The sequence below is a fragment of the Lagenorhynchus albirostris genome, chromosome 3 (assembly GCF_949774975.1).
Source record: "Lagenorhynchus albirostris chromosome 3, mLagAlb1.1, whole genome shotgun sequence".
Classification (NCBI taxonomy): domain Eukaryota; kingdom Metazoa; phylum Chordata; class Mammalia; order Artiodactyla; family Delphinidae; genus Lagenorhynchus; species Lagenorhynchus albirostris.
Genome location: NC_083097.1, coordinates 163604052 through 163621801, shown reverse-complemented (window position 1 = coordinate 163621801; position 17750 = coordinate 163604052). Strand labels below are relative to the sequence as shown.

The 17750-nt window shown below is 50.9% G+C and overlaps 2 protein-coding genes and 1 long non-coding RNA gene across 12 annotated transcripts in view; 1 reads left to right on the top strand and 2 right to left on the bottom strand.

The window, feature by feature from the left end:
• Positions 1–2287: 2287 nt before the first annotated feature.
• SPC24 (SPC24 component of NDC80 kinetochore complex) lies at positions 2288–7569 on the bottom strand. The gene is made up of 5 exons (XM_060146680.1): positions 7410–7569; positions 4002–4162; positions 3745–3845; positions 3512–3588; positions 2288–2507 (listed from the first exon to the last, which is right to left on the bottom strand). The coding sequence occupies exons 1-5, from the start codon at positions 7567–7569 to the stop codon at positions 2401–2403; spliced, it is 606 nt and encodes a 201-aa protein (XP_060002663.1). The 3' UTR covers positions 2288–2400.
• Positions 7570–7806: 237 nt separating this feature from the next.
• Positions 7807–17750, top strand: part of LOC132517613 (uncharacterized) — a 19254-nt gene continuing 9310 nt past the window's right edge. The window contains exons 1-3 of one of the 4 annotated variants that reach the window (XR_009539780.1): positions 7834–7962; positions 8102–8156; positions 8885–9092. This is a non-coding gene — a long non-coding RNA (uncharacterized LOC132517613). Of the gene's footprint in view, positions 8157–8884; positions 9093–17750 lie in introns of all 4 variants that reach the window. The other 3 variants (XR_009539781.1, XR_009539779.1, XR_009539778.1) reach the window with 3 other exon arrangements.
• KANK2 (KN motif and ankyrin repeat domains 2) overlaps positions 14659–17750 on the bottom strand; it is a 24392-nt gene continuing 21300 nt past the window's right edge. For all 7 annotated transcript variants that reach the window (XM_060145116.1, XM_060145114.1, XM_060145121.1 and 4 more), the window contains one exon: positions 14659–16767. In XM_060145116.1, coding sequence (XP_060001099.1) covers positions 16714–16767 — 54 coding nt within the window. In that variant the 3' untranslated portion in view covers positions 14659–16713. The remainder of the gene's footprint in view (positions 16768–17750) is intronic.

The following is a 17750-nucleotide window of genomic DNA, read 5'->3' as shown; positions in this document are numbered from 1 at the left end:
TGAATGCGCCCGCCGGGCCCCACTGGGCTGCGTTCCTCACGCACTTGCTCACTCCTTGGGCTGGTTGCGGGGGAGGCCTGAGGTGACGGGGCCCCTCTAAGCCTAGGTCCATGCTGCCTCCCTGGAGTCACCTTCTTCTTCTTGGGGAAACTGAGTTCTGGGCAGGCAATGCCTCCAGGGCCCCTCCCAGAACAAAGCGAGGCCACTGCTCAGGGGTTGGGGAGCAGGCCCATGGGGGGTTCAGGCCCTGGGCCCGGGGTACAGAGAAGCCTGCGTCTGTAACTGCACCCGCTCCTCAACACTGGCTTTCTCTCCCAGGGCCTCTGCACCTGCAAATCTGTTTGCACTAGAGAGCAGTATGCCTCTCTGCCCGCCCTGGGACGCTCAGCTAGGCCGGGTCTACTCAGGGTGGGGAGCACTCCTGCAGGGGAGCAGGTGGAGGCTGGCTGTGTCAGCAGGAACAGCCACCAAGGTGACAGCAGCTAGTCAGCTGACCTTGGCAGAAGACTGATGGGTTCCTGGCTGAGGCTGCAAGGCGGGGGGTGGCAGCCCTGAGTGTGCCTGCCCCCCCCCACCGCAGGGTTTTTGCGACAGGGGTGTGCTCCTCCCATCTAGTGGGTGGAGGCCAGGGATGCTGCCAGATATCCTGTGATGTCCAGGACAGCCCCCACCAGAGACAGTGACCTAGCCCAAACATCGCGAAGGCTGAGGCAGGAAAACCCTGGTCTAGATCAAGTCTTTTGCCCTTTGGGGGCCAAGGGTACGAATAAAGGGCTCTGCTTCTTTTTCACATCATAAAAAACTCTGCCAGCCTTGAAAATGGAAACAGCCCAGGAGGGCTTATGTGAACATTTCCTTGAATATGTAAAGCCAGGCCCTCGGCCTCTGAAGTTCTTCTGGGAATCCTTCTTTGTGAGCCAGATGGACTGGGGCTGCTTACATTTCAGGGAGACTAACAACCCCTTTTTTGGGTCTATCTCCTGGAGCCCAACAGGCAGGATCCCTTGCTCTAAGGCCTCTGAGAGACACCGGAACGGACTATTTTTAGTGCCCACTTGATGTACTCAGGAGCTGCTAGAACTCACTGCTCCCTCTGCTTAGCATGTCCCTCTCTGATCAAGAAATACAAATTGTACTCACTGTAAATGGTACAGAGGTGCACAAAACCCAACACCCAGAGGCTCATGTAACTACCAAATCTACTGGCTTCAGGAAAAGCTGTATCCAAGAGGCACTTGATATTGAAGGGACCCTACTTCTCACTCTCTACCCTCACACAGGCAGGCAGGCTGGCCACAGGCTTCCCACTCTTAGTAGTACCTCAGTCACTGAGGATGGGGGTTAGGTGAAGAAATCAATTGGCTGGCCCAGGCCCTGGTTGCATGCTGAATCAGTTAGGGTTTATTTTGGCTGTTTGTGATAGAAAAACTAAAATAACAAAGGCACACATAATAGTTTAGCCCCTACCCGCAAGGAAGTCCAGCATTGATACCCAGCTACACCATCATCAGGGAACCAGGTTCCTATCATCCCTAGAGGATTGCACCCCTCCTTAAGTGTGGCAATACAGCTGCTAGGGCTCCAGCCTTCACACTCAAGTTCCAGAAAACAGAGCAGAGGGGGAAAGGGTATACTACCTTGCCTTTTAAGAAGTCACACACAACACTTCTTTTTACATTTCACTGTCCTGAACTTAACTGCAAGGGAGGCTGGGAAAAGCTGTGTTTTGACTGGGCAGCTAAAAGGATTTCCTTACCAAGGGGGGAGGGGAGAACAAATATCAGGGAGGCAAACAGTGGTCTCTGACACACAGCCCACCCTGGAGCCAGCGATGGGCCCCTATACAGCCTATAATGTAATCTCTTCATGACTGACTCATCCTTTCCAGTCCCAGCAAAAATGCCACCGCCATCCCCTGGGGCAGGCCCCCTCCCTGGCCAGGGTCCTGAAGCACTCTGGATGCTCTCTAGCTTGAGGGTGTCATCTGATCACTTTTGACTCCTCCACTGGCTCAAGGGATCCTTCATCTTGCCTTGGGTTCCCAGCACAGCTCGGACACACAGTGGCACTCAGAGAACGAACGGATAAAAAAGGGCCAAACCTGAATCACAGATGACGAAGACCTGGAATTTGTCATCGGATACTACGGTGTCATTTGTATGTGTTGTCACAGACGTGAAGTCACAGGCCTGGCACAGTTAAGTCCGTTTTCTTTGGTTACCTAGTCCAGCATTTGAGGCCAAAGTCAAGACGGGGGAACGGGGGAAGAAATCCAGTAAAGAACTCATTTACGTATAAACATTTAATTTTAAGCTGATCTCACCACTGAGGCACTGACCACCCACCACGGGCTGATTCCCACTGTGTGGGACTGTACGATGCAGTCCCAGAGGCTCCTGGCTACCACTCTGTGTCCACCAAGCTCCAGAGATAGTCGCTGATGAATTTCTTGGAGAGCTGGGTGCTGTCCAGGTGGATGGGCTGAGCAACGCTGGGGCCATGATGGACTGAGGGTGCAGATGTAAGGGAAACCCAGCACACATGGCCCTCCCTCTCCCCCCACGACGAAAGGACACTGCCTTTAAATTGTTATTATTAAGATAATTGGAGACTGAAAGACATTTTCATGAACAGAAAGTTAAGATAATGAACTGTCTTTTTTTAAATTGTGGTAAAATACATATAACATTATATTTACCACCTTAAACATTTGAAAGTGCCCAGTTCAGTGGCATTAAGCACATTCATGTTGTTGTGCAACTATCATTACCATCTCCAGAACTCTTTTCATCTTGCAAAACCAAAGCTCTGTCTCCATTAAACACTGACTCCCCCTCCCACCATAATCCCCTTCCTACGTTCTATTTCCATGAATCTGACTCCTCTAGGGACCTCATGTAGGTGGTATCATACAGTACTTTTTTTTTTTGCGGTACGCGGGCCTCTCACTGTTGTGGCCTCTCCCGTTGCGGAGCACAGGCTCCGGACGCGCAGGCTCAGCGGCCATGGCTCACGGGCCCAGCCGCTCCGCGGCATGTGGGATCTTCCCGGACCGGGGCACGAACCCGTGTCCCCTGCATCGGCAGGCAGACTCTCAACCACTGTGCCACCAGGGAAGCCCACAGTACTGACTTTTTGTGTCTGGTTTATTTCAACCAGCAGATTATGTTCCAGGTTCATCCATGTTGTAGCGTGTGCCACAATGTCTTCCCTTTTTAAGGCTGAATAATATTCCACCGTATGGATGGACCACATTTTGTTTATCTGGTCATCTGCAGACGGACACTTGGGTTGCTCCCACCTTTTGGCTTTTGTGAACAGTGTTGCTATGAACATGGATGTACAAACATCTGCTCAAGTCCCTGCTTTCAATGCCTTCGTGTGTATCCCCAGAAGCCGACCTGCTGGGTTATGTGTTCATTCTGGATTTTTTAGGATCTACCATAGTGTCTGCACCGTTTAAGATTCCCACCAACAGTGCACAGGGTTCCACTTTCACCACAAAGGATACTGCCTTTGATCATCCCCGGCTCACATTCATAATCCCACTCAATTTTACTAATTCGGCGATAAAGTTGAGCCACATACCTGTGTGAGAAGACAAAACGGGGGGGGGGAGGGAGGGAGAGGGAGAGGGAGAGGGGGAGAGAGAGAGAGAGAAGTTATTCCAGCGTCGACTCCAACAAAGAGCTGTGGGCTGCGTGCACGCACACATGCGCACTCACACCGCGTCTGTGGACCTACACGGCTGAAGGGATGGTGACTGTCGTGTCTTCGTCAACCTCCCTCTCTTGTCTTTCAAGATCAGTCTCGATCTCCTTGAGCTCCTCCAGCTCTCTGCTGAGCTGAGTACACAGGCAGTTAAGGACTCCTGGCTTTGGAGGGAGGGCTGCCCACGTGCTCACACCAACCCCGTCGGGCCCGGGGCTGCTGGCTCCAGGTGTGCTCTCTAGAGTGAACAAGGGCATCCTGGGTGAGGCTGGGGCCCGGCTGTCCTGCACACACAGGAAAGGATATAGGAGGCTGGCCTTCAGACGGGCGTCCTCCTCGCTGGCCCTCTGAAGCTCGGCTTCAAGCTGCTGCAACTCGGCGCCGCCCTGGTGTGCCTGCTCCTTCGCGTTGAGGAGGCTCTGGGCCACCTCCTTCTCCGCAGTGAGGACCTCTGCAGGGCAGGGAGAAGTCTGCGTTCCTCATCTCGGGCTCCCCAGGAGAGCCCCGGAGCAGAGGGCAGCCTCAATGCTCCCATCTATGGCCACGTTCCCACTTCCATCTCTAGCTCCCTGACCCATCGTTCTATTTGCAAATGCCCGCCTGAGAGTCCCACCTGGACCTGGCACACGTGCTTCCATTTCACCGAAATCACACTTGAATCCATCCAAAGTAATAAAGCCTGGTCCTTGTTTGCACACCTAGTCTTAATTTATGACGTCACTCTCGACCCCATTGTCCAAGCAACAAGCCTGGGACTCACTTTCTGGATCCAGTTAGCCATCCCGTCTGGCAGGACCCCTTCTTCTGCGTGCTGGTCCTTCATGCCTCCAGGACCACCCCAAAAACCTCCCGGCCGTGTCCTGCTTTGGTCTCTCCCGTTGCCAATCCTTTCTGCTCTCTGCCTTCAGAGCAGCTGCATCAGAGGCCAAATGTGAAGTCGCTCCCCTGATCAAAGACCTCCCGTGGCTCCCCAGAGTCTCCAGGATAACGTCCAGGTCTTTTTGGGCACCTTCGGCATCCCTGCCAACCTCCTCTCTCCCTGCTTTTTGCCCCACCATGTGCTTTTCCCTTTGCTCTGGCTGCAAAGATGCCTCATCATCGTGCAGACACGCCATGTTTTTTCAGTCCTGGGCCCCTGCCTGCCGGTCTTCCAGGGACCTGTACCCCTGTGTCCCTGCCCACTGGCGCATCATTCCCAGCATTAAGGCCTTCTGGATAACGCCTGACTCAGGCGGCTGGACACTCTCTTCTCCCTCCTGGGGCGAGACTGTGCTCCCAGGACAGCCCTTATCACAATGGACTATTTATTCCCAAGTCTCTCTTCTTCAAAGCACAGATTGCATCTTAAAATCACTGTACATCGCCAACACCTACTCAGAATAAACACATTTTGAACAAAACATCCAAAAAGATCAAAAACACCCTAAGAAGGTTACTGTGTTCCTTCCCACAGAGTCAGAGAAACCTGCCAACTCAGAGAAGGCACGGATGAAAATGCTTCTTAAAGGGCCAGTGTTTAAGTGTTTATAAACTTATATTAATTTTTAATCAAAGCACCACATGTCTATGGTTGTGAAAATTTAAACACACACACACATATAACCCTCTCTAAGCCTCTCCAACCCTCTGAAGCAGCCACTTAAACTCTTCACTGTTTTCTCTGGCATCGACCTTCATATTTCTAAATAATTTGCTTATGCTGCTATTTCTTGATCTGTCTGTGTTAGACGGTGCCTGCTGACTTCCTGTTAGGAGAGCTGAGGGTCTGGCTCTCTTTTGCAGCCTTCCCGCCCCTTCTCCACTCACCCTCCGAACAACAACCGAGTCTCCTGGGATGATCTCTTCCCCATGGACGTTCATTATAAGCTGTCTTTACCCGAATGTGTGCTAAGTGCCACAGGTGACCACGGGGCCCCAACTCACTGAACTCTCACCACTCTCTGAGGGTGGCTGAACCCCTCCCCCGATTTGAGAGGCGATGAGCAGAAGCCCAAGGTCCAGTGGCTTGTCCACACACTTAGCTCTGAAGCTGGGATCTGAACCGGATCCTTTTGATCGAAACCCCAGCTCCCTAGAACACCGACTCTTGTCTCCCTGCCCCAAATCCCTCCGTTCTTCTGAAACCCAGGCAGGTTGGGTGATGCGGAGCTTCTCCTCAACCATCAGTGAAAGGGGAGTTAATGGAGCGGGAGGGGAGGAAAGAAAGGAGAGAGAAGGAAGGAGGAAGGAGAAAAGAGCAGAAGACCCTGACCAGGACATCTGTTGTGCTTAGCCTAACATCCAAACTCCTCCTCCTGGGGGCTCACAGGCTGGCAAGTCTGGCCCCTGATGACCTCATCTTCTACCTCTTTCTCTTGGGTCTCCAGCTCATTCTCACCTCATGACCTTTGCATTGACAGTCCCCTCTGCCAGGAACACTCTTCCCGGAGCCATCCCATGGCTAGCTTCCAGATCATTCAAGTCTCAACCCAAACGGCACCCCCTCATAAAGTGTAATTGTCAAAAGGCATTACAAATCCCTGGCACTGAAACCACAGTGGAAAACTAGATGACAGCCCCTCAGAAAAATTAAATACCAAATTACCATCTGATCCAGCATTTCCACTTCTGGGAAAATACAAAAAAGAATTGAAAGCAGGGACTCAAAGAGATATTTGTACACTCATGCTCATAGCAGCATTATTCACAATAGCCAAGGGGTGGAAGTGTCCCAAGTGTCCAGTAATGGATGAATGAATAAACAAAATGTGGTGTATCCATACCATGGAATACTGGAGATGACGGTGGTGATGGTCACACAACAATGTGAATGTACTTAATGCCACTGAACCGGACACTTGAAAATAGTTAAAATGGTAAATCTTAGGTTATGTCAATTTTACCACAATAAAAAAAAAGTTTGAAGCCTTTAAAAGACAAAAACAAAAAAACCCTGATGCTGAGAAAAGCCGCAACAAGGGCAGCTCCTGTGCAAGCATCATCTCCATGAATCTCACTTTGATCCATCAAGGGGTGCTATCAGCAACCCCATTTCACAGATGAGGAAACTGAGGCTTGAGAGGGAAGCACTGGACTGGGACAAGAGGGTTCATGAGTTAACAGCTGAAATCCTTAGCCCATCACGTCCTGACAAATCCATTTTTCTTGTTTATCCTCTGCCTCACCCCACTAGAATATTAGCTCTACCCCCACCCCAGGGATTTTGTTTGCTTTGTTCCCGGCTGTCACCCCATGACTGGCACTATGCCTGGACCCAGCAGGTGCTCAGTAAGACAAGGGAACAATCTCAGCAGGAAGATGCGGACTATTTATTATTACAACCATTTTATGGGAAACAGAGGCATTGCAAGGTTAAGTAAGTCACCTCAAATCTCACAGCTGGGAAGTGGCGGTGCTGGGATTCAAACCCGACGCTTTGACACCTGAGCCCCAATTCAAACCCTGAGTCCCAGCTCCTGCTCACAGCGCGTCAGACCTCCTACATTCACCACTAAACCCCTGGGAGGTGGCTGCTGTCCTGAAGCCCATTTCATGGGTGGGGAAACCGAGGCTCAGAGGGGACAATGCTCATCCGCCGGTCGCACGGGGAAATACGGTAGCGGATGGGGCGCCCAGAAGGGAGGAGGTTTGAGGCCGGCCTGGTCACCACCACCACCACTCGGGCCCGGCTGCCCGCCGCCCCCCGCCCCGGCCTTCACCTCGCAGCCGCTGTTCGGCACCGTCTTGCGTCTCCAGCAGCCGCTCCACCACCTGCTCGTGGCGCCTCAGCAGCCGCCGTTGCTGCGCCTCGGCGCGGTTGGCACCCAGCAGGCTCAGCAGCCCCTGGCTCACCTCCTCCATGTCGCGGAAGGCCGCCATGACTACACTAGGACCAATCCCGCGCAAATTTAACTGCCCGCTGGGCCCCGCCCCCTTCCCGGAGAGGCCCGTTTCCATTGGGTTTAGCCCACGTCAGTCATCAGCCAATGAGGGAGGCCGCGTCTAGTCGGACTAGTGCGCCTGCGCCGGCTCCTCTGTCAACCATTGGCGATGGCCAGTCTGCGTAGGGAGCGTGGGGGTGCCTCCGGCGTCCGGCCTGATGCGCCTGCGCAGGCTGGAAAGCGGCTGCAAGATCTTGAAGCTGTTTCTTTCCGGGTCCAGTGCCTGCTGCGAGCAACGCGCTGTTCTAGGGGCGAAGCCAAGAACTACTTCTCGTGGAGCTGAGGTTCAGCGGTGTGTGTGTGGGACACTCACAATAAACATCATAAATAAGTAAATTCTATAAGAGGCTGCGTAGCAAAATGGAGTCTGCATCCAGATTTATTGCGTTTCAATCCCAGATTTTCCACTTACTAGCTGTGTTATCCCGAGCAAATTGCTTCATCCTTCTGTGCTTCACTTTCCTCCTCAGTTAAATGAGGATCATCATAGTGTCTACTTCAGAGTTGGTGTGAGAGTTGAATGAGGTCAGTGCCTGGTATTCAGTACGTGCTTTATAGGTGTTAAATAAAAAATACGTAGAAGGCTAGTGGGTGAGGTGTTTGATTCTCACCGAACACCATGCTGTGTGCGGGGTTACGGTTGAGGAAAGACAAACTGTTCACTTTTGTGACATGTCCCTCAAAGGAGGTGAAGAGGGCTTCCCTGGTGGCGCAGTGGTTGAGAGTCCGCCTGCCGATGCGGGGGACGCGGGTTCGTGCCCCGGTCCGGGAAGATCCCACATGCCGCGGAGCGCCTGGGCCCGTGAGCCATGGCCGCTGAGCCTGCGCGTCCGGAGCCTGTGCTCCGCAACGGGAGAGGCCACAACAGTGAGAGGCCCGCGTACCGCAAAAAAAAAAAAAAATGAGGTGAAAAAATAAGCGGGTCATGACCAGCATTTTCAACAAAATACAATGAAAAAAAAAATCAGTGCATTGTGTACAGAAAGCTAAGTATTGTTTTGGGAAACTCCCCCCATTTGTCTACTGGGTGTGGAAGATTGTATTTTCCAAAAAAATGGCTACAGAAATAGTTCCAATTTTGCCAGTCCCTATCAAGAGACAGACTCCAATTCTTCTCTTGAACTTGAGCAGGATTTGTGCAACAAACAGAATGTGGCAGGAGGGACGCCGTGTGAATTCCAAGTCTAAGTCAGAAACTAGAATACATCTTTTGCCTGGTGCTAGCTCGCTCTCTCCCTCTTTCTCAATTCCAGGATACTCTCTGTGAGCCCAGCTGCTATGTTGTGAGGAAGCCCAAGCCACGTGAGGAGTCTCCCAGATAAGGTCCCAGCTGAAACCAGCATCAACCACCAGAGAAGTGAGTGAACATTGAGATGATTCCGGCCCCCAGGCTTTGAGCCGTCCCAGCTGACACCAAGAGGAGGAGAGAGAGAACTGTTCCCATCAAGCCCGGCCCAAACTGTGAGCAACATCGATGCCTTTGTTTAAAGCTTTTGTTTAAAGCCAGTAAACTTGGGGGTAATTTGTGATGCAGCCATAACACCTGGATCACTGGGTCACATGTGAAATTTGTATCTTGCTGTGGGTTGTGTAAAAAACCATTGAAAGCCACAGCTGTAGTGGCAAGTCCTCACAGTAAGCAAAGAAACAGATGAACAGAATCATTTTAGCCAGGAACACCTGCTACAGGGAATAAACCAGGGTCATAGGACAGAGTCACCAGAGTTGGGGCAGGGGAGGGAAGTGGCTTTAGGTTACGTGGTCAGGGATGGACTCCCTGAGAAGGGAACATATGAACTGGGACCCGAGTGATGAAAAGGAAACAAAAAGGAAACAAAGCACCAGGAGAGGAAAGAGTAAGTTCAAAGGTGTTAAGCAGGGAAGAGCTATGGAGTGGATTGGCTCCAGATCTTCCAGAATCAAGAGAACTTGCCAGCAAGACTGGATTCCATCCTTCTCTGAGGAAGAGAAAGGATACTTCTGGGTGTTTGGCCCAAACACCTGTTGGGTGGTGGGTAGTGGTGGTGGTACTGGTGGCCAAGGCGGGTAAGGGAGCAGGCTTGGAGGTGGAGGGCTGCGTGAAATGGAAAGCTTGGGGAAGTTCCCAGTGCCTGGAGGCTGACCACGTGGAGCTATCAAGAGGGTAGTTGCAGGGCTTCCCTGGCGGCCCAGTGGTTAAGACTCCGTGCTTCCACTTCAGGGGACGTGGGTTCGATCCCTGGTCAGGGAACTAAGATCTCGCATGATCCACGGCGTGGCAAAAAAAAAAAAAAGAAAAAGAAAAGATAGTTGCTTGGCTATGAGCCTGCAGAGACGTTTGAGCTGCAGATAGAAATCCGGGCGTCGTCAGGGTGCAGCCAATATCAGATGACAGCTCTCCTGGGGGAGAGTATGGAGAGGACAAGGTCTGAGGACTAAGTTCTGAGACCCACCAATTGCAGACGTTGGAGAAGAGAGGAGAAGCCGGCCAGATAGAGAAGGCACAGCCAGGGAGAGAGGAGAGAAACTACAACAGAGGCGTCAAGATTTCCACTGACCATCCAGAATCTGACAGGTCCCCAAGCCCAAGCCTGGAGCCACCTTCCTCCTTAGAGCTTACTTTCATGGGATAATTTTTGCCAAGACCCCAGGGACTGTTCATGTTGTAATATTTTGACAGCGATCATGGAGCTGGGGACACCCTAAGACTAATATATTTATTTAGTCTTCCCCGGGTCACAGATTCCTTTGAAATCTAATGAGAGCAACGAGACAGGCTCTTCTTTGAAAAACGTACCCAACAGGCACAAATTTTTGGATTTCAGGACCCCAGAAGGCCATCCCCAGATGTTCAGGTTAAGAAGCTCCACAGCCTTTATCTCATAGGGTGGCTAGCAGATGTATAAGTGATGACACCTTAGTTGTTTCCTGCAGAAATGTCGGTGTCGGGGCATGGAGCTGGGTCTCCAGAGTCAGCGCTTATGGCATCGCTCACCCTCCTGTTCGCTGAGCATTTGATGCTGAGATTGCTCTGTCACCATCAGCTACGTGACCTTTGGTGGCAGGGGCTGGCCTTCTCTGTGCCTAAAGGCGGGCACAGTGCTGAGTGAAATGAAGAAGAGATAAGACCATGGGTTCCGTTTCTGGCTCTGCAGTTCACCTATGACCGTGGCAAGTTCTTAACCTTTCTAAGTCATGGGCTAATGATAGCTCTCTTATCAGCTGGGAGAGGTTTTTCAAGAGTTAAGCCATTCCAGGTTGCACAACCAGAGCCTGAAATATATAAATGCTCCTGTCAAAAAGGCCACTCACCTCACTTCCAAAAAATAAAGAGAGAACCACTCACAGCCATTAGGATGGCTACTATTAAAAAAAAAAAATCAGAAAATAACAGTTGTTGGTGAGGACATGGAAAAACTGGTTGGTGGGAATGTAAATTGGTGCAACTGCCCCGGAAAAAACACTGGCTATTCCTCAAAATACTGAAAACAGAACTACTGTATGACCCAGCAGTTGTACTTCTAGGTATATACCCCCCCAGATTGAAAGCTGGGACTTGAAGATGTTTGTATAACCAGCATGATTGACAATAGCCAAAAGGTGGAAGCAACCAAGTGTCCACTGATGGATGAATGGATAAATAAAACGTGGTGCATGCAAACAGTGGAACAGTATTCAGTCTTTAAGTAAGGAAATTCTGCCACATGCTACAGTGTGGATGAATCTTGAGTGTATTATGCTAAGTGAAATAAGCCAGCCATAAAAAGACAAACACTGCACGATTCCACTTATATGAGGTCCCTAGAGTAGTTGAATTCAGAGACAGAAAATAGAATGGCAGTTGCCAGCGGCTGGGTGTGGGAGTGATGATGTCAGTGTTTCATGGGGACAGAGTTTCACTTTGGGAAGATGAAAAGAGTTCTGGAGATGGATGGTGGAGATCGTTGCACAACGATGTGAATGTACTTAATGGCACTGAACTGCACGGTTAAAAATAGTTTAGATGGTAAATGTTTTGTTATGTATATTTTGCCACAAAAATAGACATATATTTTTTTCAGACATATTTTTTTCATGCACAATTTCTATTCTTTTTCTGTAATGTCTTTTTTAAAAAATTTTATTTATTTAATTTTGGCTGTGTTTGGTCTTCGTTGCTGCGTTCGGGCTTTCTCTAGTTGTGGCGAGCGGGGGCTACTCTTCGTTGTGGTACGCGGGCTTCTCATTGTGGTGGCTTCTTTTGTTGTGGAGCACGGGCTCTAGGCGTGAGGGCTTCAGTAGTTGTGGCTCGCGGGCTTAGTAGTTGTGGCTCACGGGCTCTAGAGCACAGGCTCAGTAGTTGTGGTGCATGGGCTTAGTTGCTCCGTGGCATGTGGGATCTTCCTGGACCAGGGCTCGAACCCGTGTCCCCTGCATTGGCAGGCGGATTCTTAACCACCGTGCCACCAGGGAAGTCCCTGTAATATCTTTATTGGAGTATAATTACTTTACAATTTTGTATTAGTTTCTACAACAAAGTGAATCAGCTATATGTATACATATATCCCCATATCCCCTCCCTCTTGAGCCTCCCTCCCACCCTCCCTATCCCACCCCTCTAGGTGGACACAAAGCACTGAGCTGATCTCCCTGTGCTATGCAGCTGCTTCCCACTAGCCATCCATTTTACATTTGGTAGTGTATATATGTCAATGCTACTCTCTCACTTCATCCCAGCTTCCCCTTCCCCCACTGTGTCCTCAAGTCCGTTCCCTATGTCGGCATCTTTATTCCTCCCCTGCCACTAGGTTCATCAGTACCAGTTTTTTAGATTCCATATATGTGTGTTAGCATACGGTTATTTGTTTTCCTCTTTCTCTCTTACTTCGCTCTGTATGACGGACTCTAGGTCCATCCACCTCATTACAAATAACTCAATTTCATTCCTTTTTGTAGACATGTATTTTTAAAAAGCAAAGCAAGACACTGGGTTTGGAGGGTGGGGAATGGGGTCTTAAGCATGAGCTGAACAGGGTAACAAAGATGATGAAATAAATGGTCCTGGGTGATTGCTTGTGAGAAACAATTTTTTTAAAATTTAATTTAATTTATTTATATTTTGGCCACGCCACGTGGCTTGTGGGATCTTAGTTCCCCGACCAGGGATGGAACCCGGGCCATGGCAGTGAAAGCACCGAGTCCTAACCACTGGACCACCAGGGAGCGTCCAATTTTTTTCTTTTTAATTTCCGAAAGGCCCCTTCTTGGCTCACAGACCCTTCTGGAAAACTGACAAGATCAGTGGACCTTCCACTTAGAAATATACAACTTTGTGTAAAATTTCTGGGACTTCCTATAACCTCTGAAAACCACCCGTTATCTCCTGGTTGAACAGTCCAGAGGAAAAACAGAGGAAGTGAGAATCAGGAGAGCAATCCTCCATCATCAGTCGTCCTTGGGGGAGAGAGAGGAGTGGCCTAGGGGCTGGGGAGCGTTGCTGAGGATGCTCCGCTTCCTTTCCTGGAGCTGGTGACTCATAGATGTTCACTTTTCAAAAAGCCATGGAGCTGTACACTTCTGTACACGACTTGTATGCAAGTGGTATACGCCACCTCAATAAAAAATAAAACAGCAAAACTAAGTATTTTAATATCCAACCTATAAGAAAAAGGTTTGGGCTTCCCTGGTGGCGCAGTGGTTGAGAATCTGCCTGCCAATGCAGGGGACATGGGTTCGAGCCCTGGTCTGGGAAGATCCCACATGCCGCGGAGCATCTGGGCCTGTGAGCCACAATTACTGAGCCTGCGCGTCTGGAGCCTGTGCTCCGCAACAAGAGAGCCCGCGATAGTGAGAGGCCCGTGCACCGCGATGAAGAGTGGCCCCCGCTTGCCACAACTAGAGAAAGCCTTCACACAGAAACGAAGACCCAACACAGCCATAAATAAATAAATAAATAAAGCAAACTGTCAACAAGTAAAAATAAATAAACACTAAAAAAAAAAAAAAAGAAAAGAAAAAGGTTTGACAGGAGATTCTCCAAAGTATTGACAATGGCACGCATTGCTACCAAGTAGGACCATGGCACCCTCCACTATGCCAAATGTTTTTGTATTGCTTAAACTTTGTGTTTTACAATCACTATAAATTCTTTTGTCATGAGGAAAAAACAATTAGTAAACATTTTTTTCTGCCCACAGTGGGTTTTTTAAAAATAAATTTATTTATTTTTGGCTGCTTTGGGTCTTGCACGCGGGCTTTCTCTAGTTGCAGTGAGCTGGGGCTACTCTTCATTGAGGTGCGTGGGCTTCTCATTGCGGTGGCTTCTCTTGTTGCGGAGCACGGGCTCTAGGTGCCTGGGTTTCAGTAGTTGAGGCTCGCGGGCTCTAGAGCACAGGCTCAGTAGTTGTGCCGCGCGGGCTTAGTAGCTCTGTGGCATGTGGGCTCTTCCCGGACAAGGGCTCGAACCCATGTGCCCTGCATTGGCAGGCGGACTCTTAACCACTGCACCACCAGGGGAGTCCCACCCACAATGGGTTTGATTAGAACTTTCTGCCACAGTGGCAGTGTTCTGTATCTCTGCAGCCCAATAGGGTAGCCACCAACCACGTGCAGCTACTGACCATGAATTAATTACAGTTGATTTCCATCTAAATGGAGATTGCCACAGGTGGCTAGTGGCTGTAGTATTGGGTGGTGCCAGTGTAGGGCAGAGCATAAGGGCGTTTATTGTAATATTCTTGTCACCTTTCTGTAGCTTGGAACATTGTTCAAATAAGTCCATTTTAAAAAAAGAGATCTATTTTAGGGCTTCCCTGGTGGCGCAGTGGCTGAGAGTCCGCCTGCCGATGCAGGCGACACGGGTTCGTGCCCCGGTCCGGGAAGATCCCACATGCCGCGGAGCAGCTGGGCCCGTGAGCCATGGCCGCTGAGCCTGCGCGTCCGGAGCCTGTGCTCCGCAACGGGAGAGGCCACCACAGTGAGAGGCCCGCGTACCGCAAAAAAAAAAAAAAAAAAGGATCTATTTTAAAACTTCAAGAGTAGTACAGTAACAAAGACCAGACACAGATGCTTTGGCATAATCATAAGGTAGCTTTATTAAATTCCTTTACTTTCTAAAAAACGATTACTAAAAGGAATACTTCATTTAAGTGTAATACTGTCTTTATGGACGTACCGTGGTTGGAAAGTGAAGTTAAAGGTCATGAATACACGTGAGAAGAGAGTGGGATCAGAGGCAGGACCCCCTGTAGCCTACCATGCCAAGTCCAGTGGGTAAGCTGGGGAGAAGGGAACACAGGGATAACTATGGACTTATAGGGGGTGTCAATGAACTGCTTCTAAAAGCTTAAAAGAAACACACCCACCGGCTCCAGGGCCAGACACACAGGCACACAACGCTTGTACCGCTTCTCAAAGCTGCCCAAAGCTGTGGCCTTCTGTCGGTGGTCATCCCCAGTCAGCTTGGGTTTCCTTTCCTCGCCATTTACACACACACACACACACACACACGCACGCACACGCACGCACGCACGCGCGCACACACACACACACACACACTGGGGTGTCTCTCTCCTTTGACCATTTAAGCTCTCTTGACTTGGGTACCATCCCTTCCATCAAAATCAAAGCAAGCCAGACTCCATCAAGCCAGGAAACCTACTTTTCTAGGAGAGAAGCCAGCACTTGGCTGTACTGAATGAACGTGTAAGTGCCGAGGGCTTGCTCTGTCCTGCTGGGGTTTTGGCTTCCACCCCAGCAGCTAGGCTGAGAACTGGACAAGAGAGGGCAGGACACCTAAGAACTAGGGATCTTACTCCCTGGTCACAAGGCACTTTTCGACGCTCGGAACCTGTCCCCCTTCCCCCCTCCCCTTTTTTTTTTTTTTTTGGTCACAAAAGGAAGGAACAGGAAAGAAAACTTTGCTGAGATTCTGGGGACAAAATAGGCCATGCAGGAAACTACGTGTGTCGGGAGAGCCCCGTTTCCAGCAGGCTCCGTTCCAGGCAGCTCTGGAAAGCCTGTACGTTGTTAAAAAAAAAAAAAAAAAACAACCCAGCTGGCCCTTGTTTGGTTTTCGGCAAAGCCCTGTCTCTTTAAGTTTGCACTGGGAGCCCTTGGGGGCAGCCAACTTTTAATCGAGCACACATGGAGTTTTTGGAACTGGTCCTATGCTTTGCCAACAATCTCATGCCCTGTTTTCTTTCCTTTGAGGAGAGACATTCTGGAGTCTGGGGAGAAAAAGGATGGCCCTGCTACTGGCGTTCTAAGCCTAGGGATGCAAGGACCACTCTGGGGACCGGATTCATTTCCTGCACCTCCACATCTAAAGGATTTTCTAGGAAAATGAGTATTTGCCAGGGCCCCCATGTGGGGAGGGGACGGATTTCTGGGTAATCTCTCGATATGAACTACTTGCACACCTTGGCTGCTGGGTCCTGAGCCCCCCACCTGAATGAGGGCGTGGGAGACGCTGGCAGTGGCCACGTGAAGGCAGAAGAAACGACTAAACTTCCTGCCCCGGGCGACAAAGACAGGGTCTGCTTTGTGAAGAGACCAGAAGAAAATTCCACCAAGAAAGCCGTCTGGGGAGGGGGAAGTGGACAAAATGCTATTATATACCGAACAATTAAATGTAGGGGAGCGAGCAGGGGGCGCATTAGGCCACTCCAGACGTGATCCGTGCGTAATCACATTGAGGATTAAAATGAAAATATGCGATTCCAGTGACTTTCAAATTTCCCCCCCCTTCCCCGAACATGATTCCGAAATACAATATTTTTCCCTCTCACCCTCCTCCATCCTTAATTGCCAGTTGATTGTTCTCAGCGTTCTTCGCAAACCCACGCCCCAGCATCAGCCACTGGCGCCAATTTATATAAGAATTTAGCTTCGGTCTGCGCTGCGGCTGCTTTGAACCGGGGTGCTGGGAAAAAACCTGCTTTCGGCTGAAGTCTCAGGGCTGTTGGGGGCTCCCTGGGGAAGCAGAAGAAAACCCCACTTGCATTTGAGACTTGGGCCTTGGTGGGTAGAGTGGGGGCCGGCCAGGGAGGGCATGAGGGACCAGGGATGGTTCGCTCTGGGGCTGCCTGGCCCCCGGGAGAGGCGCCTCGGGCCCCTCTGACGGCTACTCTTCTGCGGAGGACGACGCAGGACTCTCCTCATCCGACATCGGGGCAAACTGAAACGAGAGGCAGAATTCCTTTTGTTGGGCATCCTTTCCTGTGCTATGAGGCGCCGACTTTGTTGGCTGGCCCCGCGCCTGCCGTGAGTGAACAAGAGGCCTTGGTTCCTTGGCCTCGAGGAGGTGACGTTGGGGAGATGCTTCGGAGCAGCTCACAGATGAATGCAGTGGAGGGTTTTTCCTGAGGGATAGGGGGTGGAAGGCAGTGAAAGTGGAGAGTGGGCGGTTGGGGAGGGTGACGTCTGAGCTGAAGGATGTTAGGGGTCCAGCCAAGGGGCAGGGCGTTCCAGGCAGCGGAAACAGCAAGTGCAAAAGCCCTGAGGCAGGAGCGGCGATCGGGCCAGTGTGGCTGGAGCAGGGTGAGCGAGGGGGAGAGGAAAGAGAGTGGGGGGAGGTGAGGGGTGTTGAGCAGGGCTTGGTGTGCTCTGGAGGTGACTTCTGCTTTTTTCTCTAAGTGGGGTGGGAGCCACAGAGGGCTGTGAGCAGAGGAGGGATGTACCCCGACTCAGGTGCTCACAGTGGCCTCTGGCCGCTGTGGGGAGAACAGAGTGGAGGGGACAGTGAGGGTGGGAGCCAGGGAAGCAGAGCGGAGGCAGTGGCAATGGTCCAGGGGGACAGTGATGGAGGAGTGGGATTCATCCCTCAGGAGCCCTGGGAAGCAGGACCACAGATCAGACAGCAGGACGCCACCCAGCCCCATCACCCCCCATTTTCCAGCTGAGGACATGAAGGCCCACAGCTGATCCCAAGGGGATCCCCTAAGCACTACAACGGAGGCTCAGGTGTCCTAACACCCTACGCAGTGAAGACGGAAAGACTCGGGGCCTCAGGAAGAAGCTGGAGGCCAGTCGGGACCCAAATGGCTTTGGTCTCAGCAACCTTTTCTCTCCTAGACCATTTGGGGAATTGCTGTGGTTGACGCCCACCACGCCACCCTTGAACCTGGCCCCAGACGTGCCTGGGGAGGCCGGGGCAGGTAC

Excerpts from the sequence above, each read along its gene's own strand:
- SPC24 (XM_060146680.1), bottom strand. The coding sequence starts at position 7,569 with ATGGCGGCCTTCCGCGACATGGAGGAGGTGAGCCAGGGGCTGCTGAGC. Across the intron at positions 3,846-4,001 it reads TCCTATATCCTTTCCTGTGT|CTCAGCAGAGAGCTGGAGGA; the intron begins GTGCAGGACAGC and ends CTGTGTACTCAG. Across the intron at positions 2,508-3,511 it reads GCCGGGGATGATCAAAGGCA|TCCATCATGGCCCCAGCGTT; the intron begins GTATCCTTTGTG and ends CTGCACCCTCAG.